The sequence below is a fragment of the Nyctereutes procyonoides genome, unplaced genomic scaffold (assembly GCF_905146905.1).
Source record: "Nyctereutes procyonoides isolate TBG_1078 unplaced genomic scaffold, NYPRO_anot_genome, whole genome shotgun sequence".
Taxonomy (NCBI): domain Eukaryota; kingdom Metazoa; phylum Chordata; class Mammalia; order Carnivora; family Canidae; genus Nyctereutes; species Nyctereutes procyonoides.
In genome coordinates this window covers 2,541,820-2,562,084 of record NW_026575139.1, presented here as the reverse complement: position 1 = coordinate 2,562,084, position 20,265 = coordinate 2,541,820, and the positions used below count along the sequence as shown (strand labels likewise).

Genomic DNA, 20,265 nt, shown 5'->3' with positions numbered 1-20,265 from the left:
CGCTGAGCGGTGAGGTGCTGTCTGCAGAGCTGCAGAGGATGGGCCAGGGGAGACCACTCGCCAGCCCGAGAGAACTGGCACTTGGGGTGATTTTCGTGGCAGTCCTGATGCTAGCTAGGGCTGGGACAGTAGTCCCAAAATGGCCCTGGTGGGCTGCAATCGTACGTGGGCAAGCGTCCTTTAGATAGCTAAACTCTAGAAACGTTACTAATCCTTACCAAGTCGAATCTGATACTCCGGGTGGACGCTCTTTACTGATACGGTTGTGGTAGGAAATTTGGAAACTCTAGGAGTGAGATAAAGAAAGGTTGCCCCGCAAAAGCTCTTCTACCTGTCTGATGTGGGCAAGAAACATAACGTCCAGTCCCCGCGAATGAGGAAGCCGCCGTCGACCAGCTGAACACGGCTCACGGGGGCGGGCCACGCAGGTGCGCTCTGGCAGGGTCCCAGCTGAGGCCACACTGCCGTGCTCCCGGCGGGCCAGCCCTCCTCAGATGCAGGGTCCTCGCAGCGCAGGGTCACAGGTCACGCGCGCCAAGAGCAGTGAGGCCCGACCCCGGGTCCCTCTGCAGCCCTGCATGCGTGAGCTGACAACATTGGCTTATGTCATGTCTCCCTCTTCCGATATATTCTAGCACAATTTAACACAATCGAAAACACCACGTGTGGTTGTGTAGAGCCATATATGAATGATCAGTTTGAGATAGAAACGGATTGTGCGCATGTGTGACCAGCAGCCCCAGAGCTGGCGACTTCTGCACAGAAACAAATATACGACGTCCTAAGCCCCATATTTCTCCATTGTTCTTTTTCTCTCTAAACCCTCCTAACTGCTTGTTTATCTTTCTGTTTTCTAAAGGGGCTGACTGCAGTCAGTGGTGGTTCATCAGAGAGAGTGGGTCACATACATTAAAGTTGTGGTTCTTAAGTATATAAAATGAGCTGTTTCTCTAATTCCCAAAAGCCCACGTGCTGATTTACCATGCAGCTGTTCCGTCTACAAGGAAGAAAGCACCGCCTTAATTTGTTGCTTTGCTTGGCGGGGATGGGGGGGACACCTGGTGGGGACACCTCAACAAAACAGAGATGTCAAGCATCACAGACGTCACGCTGTGTGTTTCTTCGGCAGGTGGTGATGGCACTTCTCAAATACTGGCCAAAGACCCATAGTCCAAAAGAAGTCATGTTCTTAAATGAACTAGAAGAGATCTTAGACGTAATCGAACCATCAGAATTTGTGAAGATCATGGAGCCGCTCTTCCGGCAGTTGGCCAAATGTGTGTCCAGCCCACACTTCCAGGTACGGAGGACAAGGAGGGAGCAGCCTCCAGGGTGACCCCATCACCAGACATGTAGTTTTCGCTAAAAGTTGTTAGAAATGGCTCCTCCGTACAAGTGCCTTTGTCTTTACGTTCGGCGCGCCCCAAACACGTAGACCCTCGCTTTCCACACCTGAGAGGTGGATGCTTGTAGATGAACTGTTCAGCCCCGAAACTCCCCGTCCACAAGCACTTTATTTCTGACACACGCACGTTCCTGTTTGAGGGGACCCTGGTCACACACCGCTCTCCTGTCCTCGGCTCCTCATTCAGCCCTTCTGGCCTTGTTCAGAGGTCGTCTCCAGGACCTCTGTGTCGTCCGTCTGCCTCCCATGGACCTGCTGGCATGTATCATGAGCTCACAGTGGGCAAGGCAGCCCGGCCAGAGGGGGTCCCTGTGTCAGCCCCGCTCCCATCCCCCCAGCCCTCCTCCTGGCCCCCTTCCTTGGCCACATGGCCTGTCACTTCGGGAGAATGAATTCTCCCATCACTGTCTCCCCTGCCAGAACGTAAGCTCCACAAGGGCAGGAGTTCTGCGTCACCTCAGTCACTGCTGACACCTCAGCACCAGACCCGTCCCAGACCTGTGATGGGAGTGGGTGGGCGGGAGGCAGAGGGATGAGCACATCTGGCGGTTGTGTGTGGCCCACGTGTGGCCCAGGGCCCAGCATAAATGTTTATTAAATGAATAGAGAAATGAATGTATTCTTGATGTACAAGAAACCCTCTGCCTCCCTGTCGGGGGCTCCTCGGGGTTACAGTCTAGAGTGTGCTGAGGTTGTGTAAATGAGTCGCTAATCCAGTATAATTCACCACGTACCCGCAGAGTTGTGGGCAGGGTCCTGCTGAATGAATGTTTGTCGTCACGGCCACATCAGTTGTGCCGTCTGTCTTCCAGGTGGCAGAGCGAGCACTGTATTACTGGAACAATGAGTATATCATGAGCCTAATCAGCGACAACGCAGCAAAGATCCTACCCATCATGTTTCCATCCTTGTACCGCAACTCCAAGACCCACTGGAACAAGTAAGAAACAGCTGGCTGTCGCCCACTGGGGCATTTTAACATTTCACGTATCTCGCTGAAACTTCCAACCAATTCAGATTGAAATCCAAGTCCGAAATAGCAGTTAGAAAAGAAAATGTTGCTTTTATTGAGGGCTTAGAATTAAGGAGAAGTGTGGGTCGTATCTGTGGCCTTTTATTGCCTCCTCACCTCCATTTCAAGCCAATACGGAGGCACGTCTGTTGGCACCCACCGTTCCTGGCTGCATCGGCAGTGGCATCTTCCAGGCTTCATCTTTTTTTTTTTTTTTTTTAAAGATTTTATTATTCTTGACAGAGAGAGAGGCAGAGACATAGGCAGAGGGAAAAGCAGGCTCCACGCAGGGAGCCCGATGGAAGACTCGATCCCGAGACTCCAGGATCACGCCCTGGACAGAAGGCAGACACTCAACCATTGAGCCACCCAGGCGCCCCAGGGCCTCGTCTTAGATCTCCTCCAGCTAAGGTCACTGCAGAGCCCTCAGAGCACGGTGGCCACCCTGTTCTTGGAGGCGCCCAGGCCTCCACCATACACCCTGTTGAGCCCCTCTGAGAGCATGAGCTGCCCTCCTGTCCTCGCTGCCTGGACGGCAAGGGGCGAGCAGGTGCTGGCACACATCCTGACCGCGTCCTCCGTCCTGTCACTTAACAAGGATGAGGAGAGGACACTAAGCAGTGGTCTTCTGACACCTTCCAAGGCACGGTCAGGGCAGACTCCCTGTCACTGTGGGATACCGACTGGTATTCGTGTCCTTTACATGAATATGGGTACCAGCGCTTTGCTCTCCCCTCCTCCTTTCATTTCTTTCCTTTCCGTGTTATAATCATTATATCAGAATCGAAAGCAGGGAGAGCAGAGCCCCGATACCCATCCTGCCCCCTTGTTTACAGGCGAGGAAAGCCAGGCTCAGGGCGGTGGCAGCCGGGCCACACTCGCGGGCTGGCTGGCGGCTGCCTGGCTCACAGGGCCCCCTGCACACCCTTCCACTGGCCTGGCTCACGTTCTGGCCTCATCTCACTCAGTCAGTGGCCTCATCTGAGAAATAGAGAAAACGCTGGCACCCACCTTGGTGTTTTGTGCTGGCTCATCAAGAAAATAACGTTAATATACATGAGCACTTCGCAGCGCCCTTCACCCTATTGTGAAGGTTAATGCAGGTCAGGTTGATAGACAGAAAGTCCCTGGCACCCACCAGGCATCCGGGGAGCGTTCGCCATCAGCACGCAGCTGGAGGGGCCCCGGAGCCTGCTTGCCCGGCCCAGCAGACCTCGTCTGTGTATCGACTTTCAGCAGCCTCTTCTTGGCAACATTCATTTTTTATTGCGCTCGGCAGGTGGTAACAAAAGCCTCGGAGCTCAGCCATCGTCCCCGTGTGTCATTTAGGATATGATGCGAGGGTCAGCGGTGACTACTGACTGGCCGCAGACCCCTGCCCACTGCAAAGAGAGACGTGTCACTTTAAATGTTTCCATATACGAGTTGGGTTTTATTATAAACTGAGTTAAGAAGTCGCTGTGAATCCTGCGACGGCAAAAGCAGAAGTCGTCCTGGCAGCGGTGAGAGCAGTTACGGGGAGACAGATGAGATTTCCTGTGGCTACTCACGAGGCCGCGGGGCAGTTGTCCCCGTCCCACCGGGGGTTCCCGTGTGGCTGTCATCAGATGGCCAGTGGGACTGGCGTCATCTCCAGGCTCCATTAGCTCGCAGAGCAGCTGGGCCTCCTCCCTCTCACGGATGTCAGAGCGGGGAAGCTGAGTTCCATTAAGCCAGGCCGTGGCAATGTTATGTTCTGCCTTCCAAAGCTCTGTTTCGGCATTATTAAAAATTCTCCTGCCCTTAATTAGTAAGATGAAAAGGAAACTGACATTTATAAGGAAATAAAATGCTTCCACTATCGTTCCCTACACATCGTGGTTTGTCTGCATTACATTTCTTCAAGTTTTGACATTTTTTTTATTCCGTTTCCACGGAAGATGGCTTTTGGCTGCTGTCAGCCAGGACAGAGAGCTAGGGGCCTGGGGTGGGGGGTGCTGGGGTGCTCAGCGAGGAGCTGGTCAGGAGCGCGCTGCAGGCTGCGTGCACACAGGTGCATCCAGCATGACGGGCTCTCGTTGGAAAGCCCGGGAGGCGTGGGGCGGAGGGCCGTTGCAGTCGCTGGAGAGTTGGGGAGCAGCGGGTTGTGTCTGAGGAGGGCAGGGAAGTGGATGGAAAGACGGAGAGTTCGGAGCATGAACATGAAGCTCTGCTTACAGGACGATACATGGCTTGATCTACAACGCGCTGAAGCTCTTCATGGAGATGAACCAGAAACTATTCGACGACTGCACCCAGCAGTTTAAAGCAGAGAAACTGAAGTAAGTTGCCCCTTTCAGAAGCTGCTCTTTCAAGGATTTTTGTCTCCCTCAGTTCTGAATAAACCTCTTGCTTCGGTTTGTCCTAAAACGTTGTGCGTTAAAGTAAAATCGGTTCTTGCATACTTGGGAAGCAAACGAAACCATTTGTTAACCTCTTCTCGGAGAACATCGCTGTTCTCTCCACTATGTGACCAGTTTAGTCACTTAACAGAAGTTAGTCACTTCTGCAAAACGTGTGTGCAGGCAAGACGTTCACTTTCAGAATGTTTGCTTTTCTCCGGGAACGCTGAAAGGCTGGAGGTCCAGTAACTTTTCAGGTGTATAAGGCAGGAGTCGGAATTCTGTTCCATGAGGTGTACGCGAAGGAGCAAGCATCTTCATCTCAGCGTAGCTTTATCGCGCCCACTGAACGCGGGCCTCCTCTGGAACGTAGCCTGTGTCCTTCGCGAGACCAGGCCTGCTGTCAGGCTCCGAGGACGTCAGAGTCGAGTCTGGGCAAATTTTATTCTTTGCCTGTCGCTTGAAGCAGGGTAGGGGAGATAAACTTTGAACGAGTATAATTCAAATTATGGGAGACACATAACCGGCTCTCGTGTCCATGCTTCAAGACGGTACCTATGTGTTGACCTGGACCCCAGGCCGCGTTGTAGGTTCTGGCGGCACAGCAGTGAATACAACAAAACTCCTTGCCCTCACGGGTAGCGTGGAAGGGAAAGACAGGGAAACGCACGTGAGGAAGACGCGCTGCGCGCAAGGTGGTGGTCGGCAAGGCAGGGAAGGGGCCCGGGGACAGGTGCACACGGGGCCTCCCGGGCTCCCGCAGGGCTGAGCACAGTGTTCACACATGCCGTCGGCTTTTCACACGGCGAGTATCTTAGCTTTCTGCAAAAGATCTTAAAGACCATGCAGCGTACCCTCCAGATTTTAAAATAAACAAATGAATAAATAAGTTGGGTCCAAGTTAAGCGATTTGCTCAAGGTCATGTGACTCACTGGCCATATGATGCAGCGAGAATCGGGTCTGAAGAAGGTTCCTTTTTAAAGCCGTCCACGTTAGGACTTTGGCCATGCACCCCGGTTCCTATATGCCATGGAAGGGGCTCACTTTTCATGGCTTCCTAAGCTTGTCTTCAAAATTATGTAGGTCCTCTGAAGAAGCAGCTAAAGCAGGAGGGATGGAGACCTGACATGTCCTCCCATAAGCGTTCCTGAGAACCTGCAGTCTTGAACGTGTTAAAATTGTAGCCTATTTATTTGTTAAATTTTTTCCCCTAAGTCTGGCTTGTCTTTCGCATTTCGTTTTCCGTGTTACATTACCCTGTGATCACCACGGTGAAGTATGTGGAGTGAGACCAGAAAGGGACAGAGGAAAAAGTAGGTGATTGTGTTGCTGGCCATGTCCGTTTTGCCTCTCGCCTTCTCTTGCATTTGATCCGTCTCTCTAATACCAATGACGTTTTACTATTTTTCAGAGAGAAGCTAAAAATGAAAGAACGAGAAGAAGCGTGGGTTAAAATAGAAAATCTAGCCAAAGCAAACCCCCAGGTACTAAAAAGAGTAACATGAAAATGTCTAGGGTATAACTGAGTGTTTCTGTGAGCTGAGTGTGGCTTCATCACAGGAGGGGAGGGGGGCGGTCTCTCTAGCCTTGTATGTGGAAATGTCTGCAATAAAAGTACTTCTCAACTTCTGTACAAGTAACTTATTTTTGCCCCACAAAGTTTTTACCACAGAATTGACCTTTTTTTGGCCTCTGCTTTTTCAATGAGCTGGAAATCTTATCAAGACACTGTGGTAAAAATAAAACCAGGATACAACCTCTATTTTGGGCCAAGATTTCAGTTTGTTTTCTCCCCACGAATGTCGTAGATGCTGTCGCTCAGGAGATACGTCCCTTCCTTTTTGATCTCAAAATGATTCAAAAAGAAAGGGAGTTAGATTTGAAATAGATGAAGCGTGGAGTGGGTGTCGTCTCTCCTAAAATCGGGTTCCTATAGGCTGAGCCTCTAATTGTCAAAAATTGCCTGACTTGTGCCGTGTTCGCCACTAAGGCCTTCTCCTGTCGTAGCGAGGAGGCTCCAGGGCGCCCTGGCACGCGGTGTGTCCTCCGGAGCTGCCGGCAGGTGACGGCGTCCTGCGTGGCGCCGACTCTGGGGCCGGCTCCCCGGGTGACAAGCGTCCGGGGGTTCTGAGTTGTGTGGTCCTTGGTGTTTGGTCCACATGGACCGGAGCGCGGTCCTTGCAGGCGCTCCTGGCTCGAGGCCTGTCTGAAAATCACGGGCGCACGCTGCACCAGAGGAACGGTCCCCGGGCTGTCCTCAGCCTCCCCGAAAAGAAAAGATGGTACTTTATGAGAACCACTCAGCTCCCCGTAAAAATCCTAAAAGGTTCGCTAAGGTGGATCTAGATGACAAGCAGTCTGTGTTCTCTGGTGAGAGGTGTGCATAAGTTGTTCAGGCTCTGAGGTCATCGTGCAGGTTTTTAAATGTGACGTTTCGGAAAAAGGGACACATGAGCACAAAGCTCGAAGGTATATGTTTAATCTGTGTGACGTATTGATTGTGTTCCGCTCGAAAAAAAACCACATTCAAGAGACTTAAACCCTAGGGAAATCGCATGACGTTCCTAAGTGAGGTCCTCGTCCCCGCGTGGAAGAACTCAGCATCTGTTCTGTGCTCTTCCACGGAAGTGCTGTCGTAAGGTTACCGTGAACCCGTGAGCACCTCGTGGAGCTAGACAGCCCCGGGTATCTGCTGTAGGGAACGGAATGTGAGGGACGCCTGGGTGGCTCAGCGGGTGAGCGTCTGCCTGCGGCCCAGGGCGTGATCCTGGGGTCCCGGGATCGAGTCCCACATTGGGCTCCCTGCACAGGGTCTGCTTCTCCTTCTGCCTGTGTCTCTCATGAATAAATAAATAAAATCTTTAAAAAAAAATAAAAATTAAAAAAAAAACGGAATGTGAGGTTGAAATACTGGCATTTAAGACACAGCAGAAGCGTAAATCTGAGGCAGGTGGAGGCAGAGGGGCCTCTGGGTGACAGCCCCGTGCCAAGGGCAGTCAGACGGGGTCCCAGTTAGGGCCATTGGAGACCTTGCCCCACACGCACCCAGAATCAACACCCCGAGAAACATAAAATGTGCACAAATCAGAGAGTCCGGTTTGACGCATTCTATTCTAGGACGTAGAAATCATGATCTCACGAAAAACCGCACGAGGCTTTCATGTTACAAATGAAGAAGAGCTGGTCGGTTGTGTAACAAGCGTGGCCTGGTTTCACTGCTGGGCTGTAACAAGTGTCCCTTCTGAAATAGCCACTGTTCTCATTTCCCTCTGGCCGAGCTTCCCCTGAGTTCTCGTCCCCCCGGGGCCCCCTCTGCAGCGGGCCAGGCGGGCGACTCCGCAAGCGCCCCGGCTCTCCGGGGCTCCCCGCGCTGTGCTCCCCGTCTCCCCGGTGGAACCGTGTGTGAGTCAACCCCCGTGAGTCCCGCCCGCATGCCCTGACCTCTCCCCACCCCTCCCCCATGCATGTGTCCAAAAGGAAAATACTTCATGGGCTCAGGTCTCAGAGCTGAGAAGCAAGGACTTGGGACTTGCTTTTCACTTGAGAGAGAGGGAATCTTCGAAATTCCTGTCCCTGGCTCCCGTCGGGGTTTTGGAGCATGGCTCTCCATCTCAGATCTGCCTTCTTGAGAGTGAGTTCAGAGCCTCTTCTGTAGAGCGGATCCCCCAGAATCCACCGCCGGCTCCCTGAGCTGTATCTGGAAGTCTCCACGAGGCTCACCTGCTCAGACTCGGATGGGCCCCGTCCGTCCCTCTGGGCTTGGGGACTCTGCGGCGCCTCCAGAATCTTGGGTCGTGTTTGTTGTAGCAGGTCCGTTGGAGTCGCTTAACGTCACGCGTGATTTAATATAAATCATGAAATATTGAGGATCTCTAACGTAAGTGTGGTTTCCTCCTCCTCCAGAGAGGCCAAGGAACAGTTTACTGCTTGCTCCTCCCGGACTTGGGTGAGAATTGTGTGAGCGAAGCGAGGCAGGCACTCCTGTGCACCTGGGGGCTCCCGTCCTGCTGCGGCCTCGGGCCCAGTGTGCGGGGAGGCCCGGGGTGCAGGACGCGGCTGGCTGCTTTCCTCTGAGAGGTGGGCTTCTCTGCGGGGACGTTGTGTTCCTTTACCCTGCTGTGGACTCCAGCCCCGACAGAGGTCTCTATTCCCAGTAAGAACCCTCCCCTGCCAGGGCCTGCTGCGGGCACTCGCTTTGCTGTGACCATCGTGTAGCGTTCTTGTCCGTCCTTCTTGCCCGGAGCCCCAGCGAGGACTCAGAGCCCCGTGCTGCCCTGAGCACCGGCTGTTGGTGGAGTCCACGCAGGGCACCACCTGAGGAGTCGTGCGGTCACTTGTGTTTCTCTGAGCCCCTGGAGGCGCGGTGCCAAGCAGGCCGCCGCCTCACTTGGCAGATGGGCGCCAGCCGGGTGTCCTGAATCATGGAACTCTCCGAGATCCAAAGATGAGAGCAGGACACACCTCCGAGGAGCTTAGGATCCGAGAGGGGAGCCAGATGGCGGCAAAGAGAATTCATTTCAGGTGGTCAGATTATAACACAGATGAGATGATGCTAGAGAGGAAGGAAGGCAGGAGGTCTTCCTGCCTCTATCAGAGATGCAGAAAGACACACTGTGGGACGGCCACAGTCAAGGTGTCCCCAGCAAGAGGCTGAGCCCCTTGGAGAGGAAGTGTCAACCAGGGGGACCTACCCAGTGTGAATTCGAGGCAGAGAGAGCAGAGTGAGGAAGCCGAGTTGTTCAGCACAGGCGGATTGTTAGCTGTGCAGGAGGGGCTGGGTGTGGTCTGGATTATTCGGGATGCAGCCGGAGAGGTAACAAATGTGGATTTTATCCCCTTGAATGGGCACAGGTGGTAGCGTCGTAAAGAGTGAAGTGGCCTAGGCAGACTTGCATTTCAGATAGTTCTTTCTGGCAGCGACACGTCTGGTATACCGGAAGGGGCCAGTGCACCCAGGGGCTCCTGTAGACGTGTGGGCAGCAGCAGGGTTGATGGGGACGGCAGACTGGCACCCGGTGGCATGGAAAGGAGGAAGCCAGCCAAGCCAAGGCTCCAGTGAGCCAGTGGCCATAACAAGGATGCTGTCCTGGGGGCCCAGAACAGAGGCTAGGCCAGAGCCATGAAGGCACAGCTGCCCCCTGCAGGCCGAGGGCATGGGTTAGCGAGAGCTCTGGGGAGCAGGGAGTGGGGGACAGGGGGACAGGGAGACACCAGCAGGGGCAGGGAGGCAGGGAAGCAGCAGAGGAATGCCCCTGCGGTAGTGGTGGTCCATCCGTTGTGCCCTTCATGCCACAGAGAGGCCCAGGAGGATAAAACCCAAAAACTGGCTCAGCAACCAAGGGGTCACCCAACCCTGGAGCCCATGGTCCCATCAGAGGAGCCAAGGGGAGGAAGTAGGGGTGCTATGTGGGCAGAAAGGGGGTGGGCAGGTCAGGTGGGTGAGTGAGCCCCAGCTCCGCCAGTCCCCTCCTATCAGCCCAGTGACGGTGTTTACCTCGGGTTTGCTGCCATGTATGACGTGCTTGCGGTGGCACCCCACTCGCATCTCCCCCACCCATGTGCCCCCTCGCACCCTCACAAAGGGCACACTTAGCTCACTTTAACCACCACAACGGCCTCCTCTGGAGTGGCCTTCCCCCATGTCCCACTCAGAAACGGAGAGGCCAGCAGCCAGAAACCTGCCCATGGCTCACGGAGCCCTGAGAGAATGGGTCCCAGGGCTGCCCCGCAGAGCGCACAGCCGGGTCTCAGAGTTTGGCTAGAGGGCCAAGACGCCCAAGGTGTAGACGAAGCAGTGGGATTGCTAACGGGGTTCCAGCTAGTTAGAGCGTGGTGTGAAGGAGTGAGGTCGGCAGGTGTGCACAGCCCGGGGGGGGGGGGGGGGGCGGGGGGCTATGAGCCGTCCAGATGAGCACGTGGACTCAGGTGCCAGGTTGCCAGGTGGGGTGCCGGCCCAGGGACCAGAGAGGCCTTGAAAGGGATGCTGGAGCCTATGTCACAGTCCTCACCTGGTGCCCCTGGTGGCCTAGGGGAGTAAAAGTGTTGTGTCTGAGGCGCTGCAGGTGTAAGCTGGTTTAATTACCACCCAGCAGGCTTCATTCAGGAGAGGGCCCTGGGGAGGGCGCCAGTGGGAAGCCATGCCCCTGGCCAGGATGAGGCCCCAGAGTCCAGAACCCGAGCGTTAACAGAGAGAGTGATTCCACACTTTGCATTGCAGTACACAGTGTATAGTCAAGCGAGCACCATGAGCATTCCGGTTGCAATGGAGACAGATGGGCCTTTGTTTGAAGATGTGCAGATGCTGAGAAAGGCCGTGAACGAAGAGGCTCGCCAGGTAAAAGCACAGAGCTAAGCCGGGACGCACCATGTAGAGTTGCTTAAGAAACGTGTAGGGTTTTAGGAGCTTCTATGATCTACAGCAGGGCCTTCTGTGCAAAGCTGAAGCTAAAAACTAAGTTCGGGTCAGCCCATTGGAGGTATTTCGTCCATGCATCTCAGTGATCAAACTACTAGAAGTCATTTTTGAGGCTTGAGTATGTGCCTGAGGTTTGACTATGTTCTTCGTTTATAGTTAACAGTGATAGTCTCAGCTCCTCACCAGTCCTCAGATGTTCACCTGAACAGAAAACCCAACAGTCCACAAGGGTGGTGTCTTTGCACTGCCTTCCCTGTGCACCCTCCACTCGTGCTGTGGCGCAGAGGCGCCCCGGGCAGTTCCCCAACAGCAGCCACTGCTGCCCCTCGGCTTCAGGACACCAGGGCCGAGCCTCGTCGTCTTCCCCGACAGCAGAACCGCACTGCCTCGCAGGAAGGGTCAGGAGCCGGGGTTCCCCGCAGGCTGGGGCTTTGTCAGGACCGCCTCACCTTAACACCTGTGTTCAGGTGGTTTGTTTCCAAGTGGTGGAGATACATAGTCCCATCCCCACCGATCCCGAGACAGACTCTTAGTACTAAGTTGGGAATATGTCCAATTTGGGCTTTAGAGAGGGTACGTGTCCTGCCTGGGCGTGAGGAGCCTGTCGGTGGCCGTGCTTCCGAGCGTACCTGCCTCTTCAGTTCATGGAAGCTGCTGTGGTCTTGACCTCATGGGGATGCGGAGGGGCGAGGGCCTTTCTGACTCTGAAACTTTAATCCCCTTCGGCCTACTTGAGAATTCCTAACGCCATCCGGCGCTAAGATTCTGAAGCGCAGGCCAGAGCGACCAAGGTACGCTGTGCGCTGGACGCAGGTGGTTCACCAGTGCTCGTGTCGCTTGGAACTCACTTAAGCAGAGGTTTTAATGCAAGTAAAGTTCACTCCCCACAAGATCAGATGGGATCGGGCGTGAGCAGGAGCACAGGACCTCCACCACCCAGGCTGCCGTGTCCCGACATGCAGCCACAAGCCACACGAATGCAAAACCATCTCACTTGTAACTTTTTACTACTGATTACATGTTGAAATGATGGCATTTTGGATATATCAAGTTAAATTTTAAAATGCTATTAAAATTAAGTTCACCCTCTGCTCTCTTTTACTGTGGCTGCTGGGAAATTCGGAGTTCCATACTTGGAACACGTTATTTTTTTATTGGTCCAGCCTCCTTTTTCACAGAGCTGCCCAAAGAAGGCAGCCACACTGACCACATTCGTGCCTCTTCCTGCCCAGCCAGCTCCCAGCCTCAGCGTAAGAACAAAATTTGAAAATACCAGAAGTGCAGTGGGAGAGACTCCATACGCTCCTAGCGAATGTCAGTAACTCGTTTTTACTTGATTCAGTTGGAGTCCATAGTTGTTAGCAATGAACAGATTTAATCAAATGCAAAAATCCTTCTATTTTTCTCCATCTTGGCTATGGGGGCTTTAATTTTCCTACTTTGTTTTTTTGTTTTTTGTTTTTTGTTTTCCTAGGACAGGAATTTGAGGTCGTTTTTTAAATTACCATTTCGATTTTATGTCTTAAAGTGTGCTAAAGACATGAGAGGGCAGCCCCAGTGGCACAGTGGTTTAGCGCTGCCTGTAGCCTGGGGTGTGATCCTGGAGACCTGGGATCAAGTCCCACGTCGGGCTCCCTGCATGGAGCCTGCTACTCCCTCTGCCTGTGTCTCTGCCTCTCTCTCTCTCTCTCAGTCTGTGTCTCTATGAATAAATAAATAAAATCTTTAAAAAAAAAAAAAAAGACATGAGAGCTTGCCCATTACTTGCAGACACAGAGGATATCAAATTAGCGCCCCTCCTGCCAGGAAGCCTACTCAAAAATCTGTGACCACATTAGTTTTTAACTCGTGTAGACCATTTAGAGATGGATAGGAAACTGATGATTTACAAGCCAGTTCTTACACATTAAATATTTGGGGATTGGAGGTTAGGGTTTTTTTTTTTTTTTTTTTTTTAGAACATCCTTTGGTCCAATACAGATCATAATTAATGCTAGGAAAATAATGACCTGTGTCCAAAATGTAACGTAAATTATGGTGATATTTCTAATTTAAGGTGACTCTATGAGGAATCAAGTATTTGATCAAAAAGGCAAACCAAAATAGCATTCCCCTCTTGGGTGAAGTCGGCCCTAGTCTTTATGTGATAGCCAGTCCCAAGAAAACTTCCACCCGGTTGATCTGTCCCCTGCCCTTAGCACAGGGCACATCTCCTTCGCTGCTACCTGAAAGGCAATCTCTACTCCCCAGACAGGGCATTTCTTGGAGGACTCTTGTAGCATATTTGTTTCCATGACTCTTATAATAAGATCATGTAACTAAGTTTTCCGTTAATTGACAGCCCTACAAAAAACAGTCCCCCACTCTTCCCTCTTAGATTTCTATGATCACGTTCCTGGGTCTGAAAGACTCGATGCCTTTAAAATACCAGTTCCCCCTGAATTAATGTGATCTCCATCAGAATCCCAGCATACTTTTTTTTTTTTAATGACATATGGATTCTAAAAGTCATATGACAACACAAAGGACCCAGAATAGCCAAAACAACTTTGAAAAAGAATGAAACTACCCAAGAGTAATATTACCCAAGTTTAGGACATATTAAAGATTTCTATGGATCAATTGAATCCCCATCTCAGGTTATCTAGATGAAGGTATTTATAGTACAGTCTCTTAAATACAATATTTGATTTAATAGATTCTCCTGAATTGGAAAAATGTTGGCATCCTATTCCTGAAATTCTCAAAAACATTGTTAAGGCAAAGAGAAAATACCTCGATGGAGGAAAACTTTATGTGCACAATTTGGAGACCAAATTACATAAGAAGTTACAGCTAAAAATTAAAGTCTGAATATTTTCGGTAGCCTTTTAATTTTATCTTCGGCTAATTTTATTTTTCCAAAATAACTCCACGTTTCCTTAAAATGACTTGAACGTTGACCAGAACAGGACGTGGGTGAGAGGTAAATGGCAGGACTGCACAAGGGCAGGGGAGGAAATCCTCGTGGAAGTGGGATGCAGTTGGTTGGGATTTTGTGAAATTCAATTATGTGTTGACCTGTCAGAATCATGATTTTCTTTTTTTTTCTTTTTTTTTTTTTTTTTTTTTTGCGAAACTTGTCTAACCCTACCTAGAACATCCCAAGAAAAAATAGTAAAATTTCATGTGAATGACATTTATACCGGAGACGTTTACAATGTTTACAATTCTCATTTTTAACAGTCGGTCGGGAGAAAAGCAGTGTCAACCATGCAGATAAGGAAGGTGTAGAGACGGAAAGGTGGGAAGTGAAGGTACTCCTTACCCAATACGTGGAGTGCGTGTAAGGCTCGCGTGCTCAGGACGAGCCTGGACAAATGAACGTTGTGCACATGAAGTATTTTCCCTTCTCTCCCTGTCATCCCAGCTGGTGATGGTAAAGACAAATCTGGTCCCTCAAGACATCTCGATTAGCTGTGTCCTCAACTGCATAGCAGAAACGTGCACGATTATCTTCACCCAACCCCTCCTGTTCTGCTACCACTTACCGTATAAACTTAGCCTCTTAGATCTGCCCACACGCGGCAGAGAGGCCGTGCCCTGCTCTCCGCCCGCACGCCCCCGCCACCACCTGCATGCCCCCCAGCACCCCCCCACTGCCCGCATGTCCCCCCACTGCCTGCACACACACCCCCACCCAGGCCGACCTCACCCCTCCCTGCCCGCTGTGTTCCTCCTCTTGTGGTTCGTGAGACTCATGCTCTGCTTTACCTGCCAACCTAAGATGCCGACGCACAGAGGCCCACACGTGTCCGGCACACTCTGTGCCCTTCCAGACGCTACTGGGGTCATGTCCCATCCCTCCCATTGGCATTTACTGGTTCCAGCCCCCCGGTGTCCCCCTGGCCTTGGTCTTTTAAAATGTTTCTTCCCTTTGGAGTGCCTGTTTCAGCAGTGATTAAATATCTCGAGTAGGGAAAAGCCTTGGTTTTGTTTGGCTTCACTTTGCTTGTTTACAGCTCAGCGTGGAAGGGTCATAAAATCCAGGGTAGAATTTTCCCTCTTGAGCTCTCAGGGGGGCCGAGAGCAAACACGCTTCAGCACCGTGACTGAGGTCCCTCGGGGCGTGTGCCCAGCCCTCACAACCTCCTGATGGGGGTGCTTCAGCCGAAGCCACCTTACACTAATTTTCAGGGGGGAAAGCAAAACTCCTGCCTTTACCATAAATGAATGTTAATATTCACATAACGTTTCTAGAACTGTTCCTAAAATGTCACACAAAGCTCTTCCTAAGCCTCGGTGTTCTTGCTGTTTCCACAGATAAATTTGCAAAGAACCCTAAGAAGCATTAGCTCTGCAAAAATGTGAACTTTTCATGTCTGACTTCTGCAGGTTCTGGAGTCATTTTAAAAGTCAGGAAAAGTATACTTTATGCTGAGGTTAGATATCCAGAAACTACGAGAGGTGGTTGTGGTTTTGCCCCTTTTGGTGTCAGATGATTGACTTAAAACGAGTTTTTTCCGATTAGACGTTTGTTCACCACCACAAAAGTCATTTGTTCTCTCTAAAGCCTGTCTTCTCTTTGATGGAGACGCCAGGCAGAAAGGCTTGGTTCTGGTTAAAGTCTCTACCTAATTGGCAGTCTTCTGTATACGCTGTTTAGATGACGTCGATGGCTGCTTTTGTTTCAGAAATACTGGTATTAATGCAGTGGCCCTACCTCAAAACCGAGTGACCTGTTTAACTGTTATTCCTGGAAATGGGTGCCTTTGGTGTAAACTCCCCCATATGAACCCCCTACACACACACACCCCACTCTCTTTGCAGACACAATCCTCCAAGTCCTCATGCAAAAAATAGGATTCTTTTTTTTTTTAATTTTTAAGTAAAACCCCAATGTTCTAAACTTGAGGAAGAGAATGGGGTGGAGAAGGGAGTCTTTTACTCCTTAATATTAGGAAATGTTATGTAAATAACCAAGTACAGTTTTCCCAGGTCTCGAGGGTTTGCTCCCCAGAGTGGTCCACTTCATACCTCTTACTTGAAGGACCTTTTTCCCATTCGACAGAAGTTTTAGACATTTTTCTTGACTTTAAATCCAGCTTTAATGTGGTTTTCGTTCATTTTTATGCACCTCCAAAGGACATTTCCACCTTCTGAAAGGCTTTTATAATGGACATAGCCGCTTAAATGCCTTCAGTAATACTGTGTGTAATCGGAGGCTTTTGCTGTTGATGACATTTCCTAAAACTGGTGGCTTTGCAAAATAGAGGTGCCGAGTCCTCTGTGCAGAACAGCATGTTTTTAGGGTCCCAGGTGCCAGTGTGGCACACACAGCCCCTTCGCCGCCAGTCGCTAGCAGTCTCCTAGTAGCCGAGACCGATTTGGGGGGGACAGCTGGCTGTGCCCGAGCCACAGAGGTCCCAGAGCAGCCCTCGAACGTGGGCGCTGGGCACCCAGCTCACGGCCGCCCTTTGACTTGGGACGCGGACGTGAGCTCACTGCCCCGACGGCTTCGTTTGTGGCCAACACCGCTGCCTTTTTCCTTGCAGGCCCAGAAAGATCTGAAGAAGGACCGGCCTGGCGTGCGCCGCAAGCCCGAGCTGCCTCAGGACCCCCACACCAAGAACGCCTTGGAGGCCCACTGCCGAGCGGACGAGCTGGTGTCCCAGGACGGCCGCTAGCCCCCCGCGGGCCTGCCCGGGCTTCCCCGGATTCTGTAGAAAATACATCCTTTTTGTGCCATACAAATCAGTTACACTCAGAGTCAGAGCTTTTCTTCGACCCCGTTCTGTAGGCAATAACGCGCTTCGGCCTCAGCTCGAGATTAGGAGTTCAAACAATGGTGGTGGCTTCTCCAGCGGCCCAGCCCGGCCACACTGCTCCCCAGGTCAGAGCTAAGGAGAGCACCCTGGCCAGCCTCTTCACGTCCTCCCCGGCCGGAATCCGCCGTCATTTAAGATAAAATAAGTGGTTCTAGGAGAATATCAATGTTCTTCAAATCAAAGGAACAGTTTTAAAAAAGTATTACATATTTTTGAAGACTCTACAACTTGTTCCATTGTTTCTCCATGATTGTTACGCCAATAGCTTCTCTCTCTCTCTCTCTCTCTCTCTCTCTTTCTGTTTTGTTCCTTTCTTTTTATCTCATTGAGATGGTTCTTTGCTGTCATCGTTCTAACATAACTTACTGGGAAACGTGACATGACAATCCTCAGCCGCTGTGTTTTCCGATGGTATCTCTTTACTTCGATTAGTGACGCGTATGCGGTGTCACTTGTGTTGTGTATAGCTAAAGCCATATTTCCAAGCCCGGGGTCCAGCACCAGGGGCTCCGGGAATTAAGCTCATAGGAGAAACTTATTTTAAACAGAGCTTTCTCTGTCTACCTTGACCGGAATTGGAATTTTAAAATGATGTGTCCATTTTTGTTGTCGTTTGCAGGCTCTTATTTTTCTCTACTTAAACATGATTGCCCTGTAACAAGGCTCTTGAATTAATAAAAGTTATCATCTCTAAGAATTCATTTTCCACGTTTTCTAGCAAGTAGAAGGAGGTCATCTTGAGTCGGGCCAGTTCCTGGCCTGATGAGAGCTGCAGGTGCCTCTGGGCAGAAAGTAGCAAGAGGCCACGGCCGGTGCCGGGCGCTGCCCCGATGTCCCCTGGCTGCCGCGACGTGGTCCCCGGACCTCAGACGGGCGGCCGCGGCAGGAGGGCTGCAGTGAACCGCTGAACCGTGTCCAGGCCAAAAGAGCACACATTCTAAACACCTCATAAGGAAAATACAGCGTCTAAGTTCCCATCGGTCTTCAAATGCTGCTATTAGAGTTCACGGACTTCCTTGCATGTTCGAGCTTTTTGTTTGGGATGGAATAGCACGGAGAGAAAACCCTTTACACCTAGTGCTTCGTCTGCTCTGTATTTCTCTCAGGGTGGCCAGTATTTTGACGTCTTTTATCCCGCTTGAGAGCTGTTTGAGATGCGTCCCGCTAGTGATTCTAGGTTCTTTTGTCTCTGGCATTGGACTGTATTAAAGTTCACGTTAAATGTCTTGATGCATAAAAGATAAAAATGTGGCTGCTTTTAGGATCTGTATTTTAATCGAGGTCTCGGGTGTCCATGGAAACATTGTGGAAAGCCTATGTGGTGTCACTTAACATCCACCCACGATGTTTATTTCCTTGTTCCCTGGAGGAAGATCACGGGGGGGGGGGGGGTTCTGGGTTAGGAGCCAAGTACTAACTAAAAAGATCGCCCCAGCTGAAAGTGGGAAAGGCCACTTTGCGAGAAGAAACACTTCCTGAGAAACTTGACAAGTTACCTATCCATTTTACCATTATGAAATTTATAATTTAAAAAAAAAAGTTTAGATGCCTTCTCCTTTTGAGGGAAAAAGGGTGCTTTTTATTGTATAAAGCAGCGTCTTATGTATTTTGATATACCATTGTTTGAACTTCCGTCTTTAGCTGATAGACTCTCAAATATCCTTGATTTTGGATGTTCAGTATGTGTGTGAGAGAGGGTTCTGGGAAGACTCTCTTCTGCCCTACATAAAAAGCAAAATATCCACGATTGGGTGATTGTATAAAGCTCAACCTGTAAGAACACCTTTTTGTCGAGGTTTTATTTCTGCTCTTTATTGAAGACAAACATTCACCAAAAAGGGGGGGGGGGGAATACGTTTTGAGAGAGACTAATTTTCTTTGACAAGAGTATTATTTAATATTTTGGCCTATTAAAGTTTTCCTAGTTAGTACTCAGACTCCCTGTGCTAATTGTTCAACTTATATATTATTATATAGATACACTGTTTATTCTGTACCAAACTGATTTCAAAAGTACTACATTGAAAATAAACCGGTGACTGTTTTTCTTCATAAAGTTCTGCGTTCTTTCGGCATCTTCACTCTTTCCAAAATGTACCTGTACATCAGAAATGTCACTATTCCGAGTGTCTTTTTAGTGTGGCTTTAGTATGGCTTCCTTTTAATATTGTACATACATTGTATCTTTGTTTTATGGTAATAAGTAATAAAAATGTAGACTTCATATTTTGTACAAAATGTCCTATGTACAGAATAAAAAAAAGTTCATAGAAACAGCAAAAATAGGTAAGTGGCACAATTATTTTTCTTTAGAAGATATCTGTAACTTTACGCTTTAGTGAAATGTTAAGTACCTACATATTTTTTAACATTTTGTAATTCAAGACTTTTTGTTCTGACATTGTTTATGAAGAGAAAACTTCATACACGTGCCATTTAATATGCTCTTTTATCCAATTTTAAAAAAGAAAAACCTCTAAAAATGGTGTATTATATGGACTAAATAAAGAACATGTGAATTTTATTGCTCATCATGACACTAAATTTAGCCATGGTGTTGGGCCAGCCAGGCCTGGTGATTCTCAGGCTTCCCTTGGCCCTTCCGGGGGCTGCTGTTCACCTCCCTTGGGGGGAAAGTAGAGGTGCCTTTCCACCCCCTCTCCGCTTTGCGTAGACGAGTGTGAGACAGAGCAGTTTATAGGATTATTTGAGCCCAAATCGTGACGTTCGAAACGATTCTTGAAATTACTGTCCTGGGAACAGAGTAGAAGCTCTGGGAATCTGAACTTGGAGTCTGGGCGGACCCACCCACGTCTTCGTGGGGGACCTGCCTCATCCTCACTGACGCCGTGAATGAACAGTCAACACAACAGACCGAGAATCGAGCTCTTCCCCCGAGTCATTGCCACAAACCACCCAGAGCCCCGTGGGAGTTTGGAGAACCACACGTGCCCCACTTCCCCCCCGGGGGCAGGTGCACTGGGTCAGAGGACTCCTTAAGTGTGGTGCAGCTGGGCTCTGGCCGTGTCCGGTGGCATCTGCAGCTCAGGGGTCCCCGGGAGACTCCGTAAAAGGGGGCGCACGCCGCGAGCCCAGCCTCGAGCTGCTCCTGGCCCCAGGTAGCAGGTGGAACCGGTCTGTGTCCTTCCGGGAGAACCGGTACGTTGTGCCAGGGGCTCGGGAGGCTGGGCCGCTTCACTCAGCTCCCACGACCGGCCAGAGTATTTGCCGCTGTCCCCCTCATTGACAGGTGAGGACATGGGGA

General features: G+C 50.5%; 1 protein-coding gene across 9 annotated transcripts in view; it reads left to right on the top strand.

The window, feature by feature from the left end:
• Positions 1 to 19,524, top strand: part of PPP2R5C (protein phosphatase 2 regulatory subunit B'gamma) — a 122,277-nt gene extending 102,753 nt beyond the window's left edge. For 5 of the 9 annotated variants that reach the window (XM_055304081.1, XM_055304082.1, XM_055304089.1 and 2 more), the window contains 6 exons: positions 1,130 to 1,300; positions 2,218 to 2,345; positions 4,616 to 4,717; positions 6,190 to 6,262; positions 10,996 to 11,112; positions 16,728 to 19,524. In XM_055304081.1, the coding sequence (XP_055160056.1) occupies positions 1,130 to 1,300; positions 2,218 to 2,345; positions 4,616 to 4,717; positions 6,190 to 6,262; positions 10,996 to 11,112; positions 16,728 to 16,859 (723 nt within the window). In that variant the 3' untranslated portion in view covers positions 16,860 to 19,524. Of the gene's footprint in view, positions 1 to 1,129; positions 1,301 to 2,217; positions 2,346 to 4,615; positions 4,718 to 6,189; positions 6,415 to 10,995; positions 11,113 to 14,418; positions 14,490 to 16,727 lie in introns of those variants that run through there. The other 4 variants (XM_055304084.1, XM_055304087.1, XM_055304083.1 and 1 more) reach the window with 3 other exon arrangements.
• Positions 19,525 to 20,265: the final 741 nt, after the last annotated feature.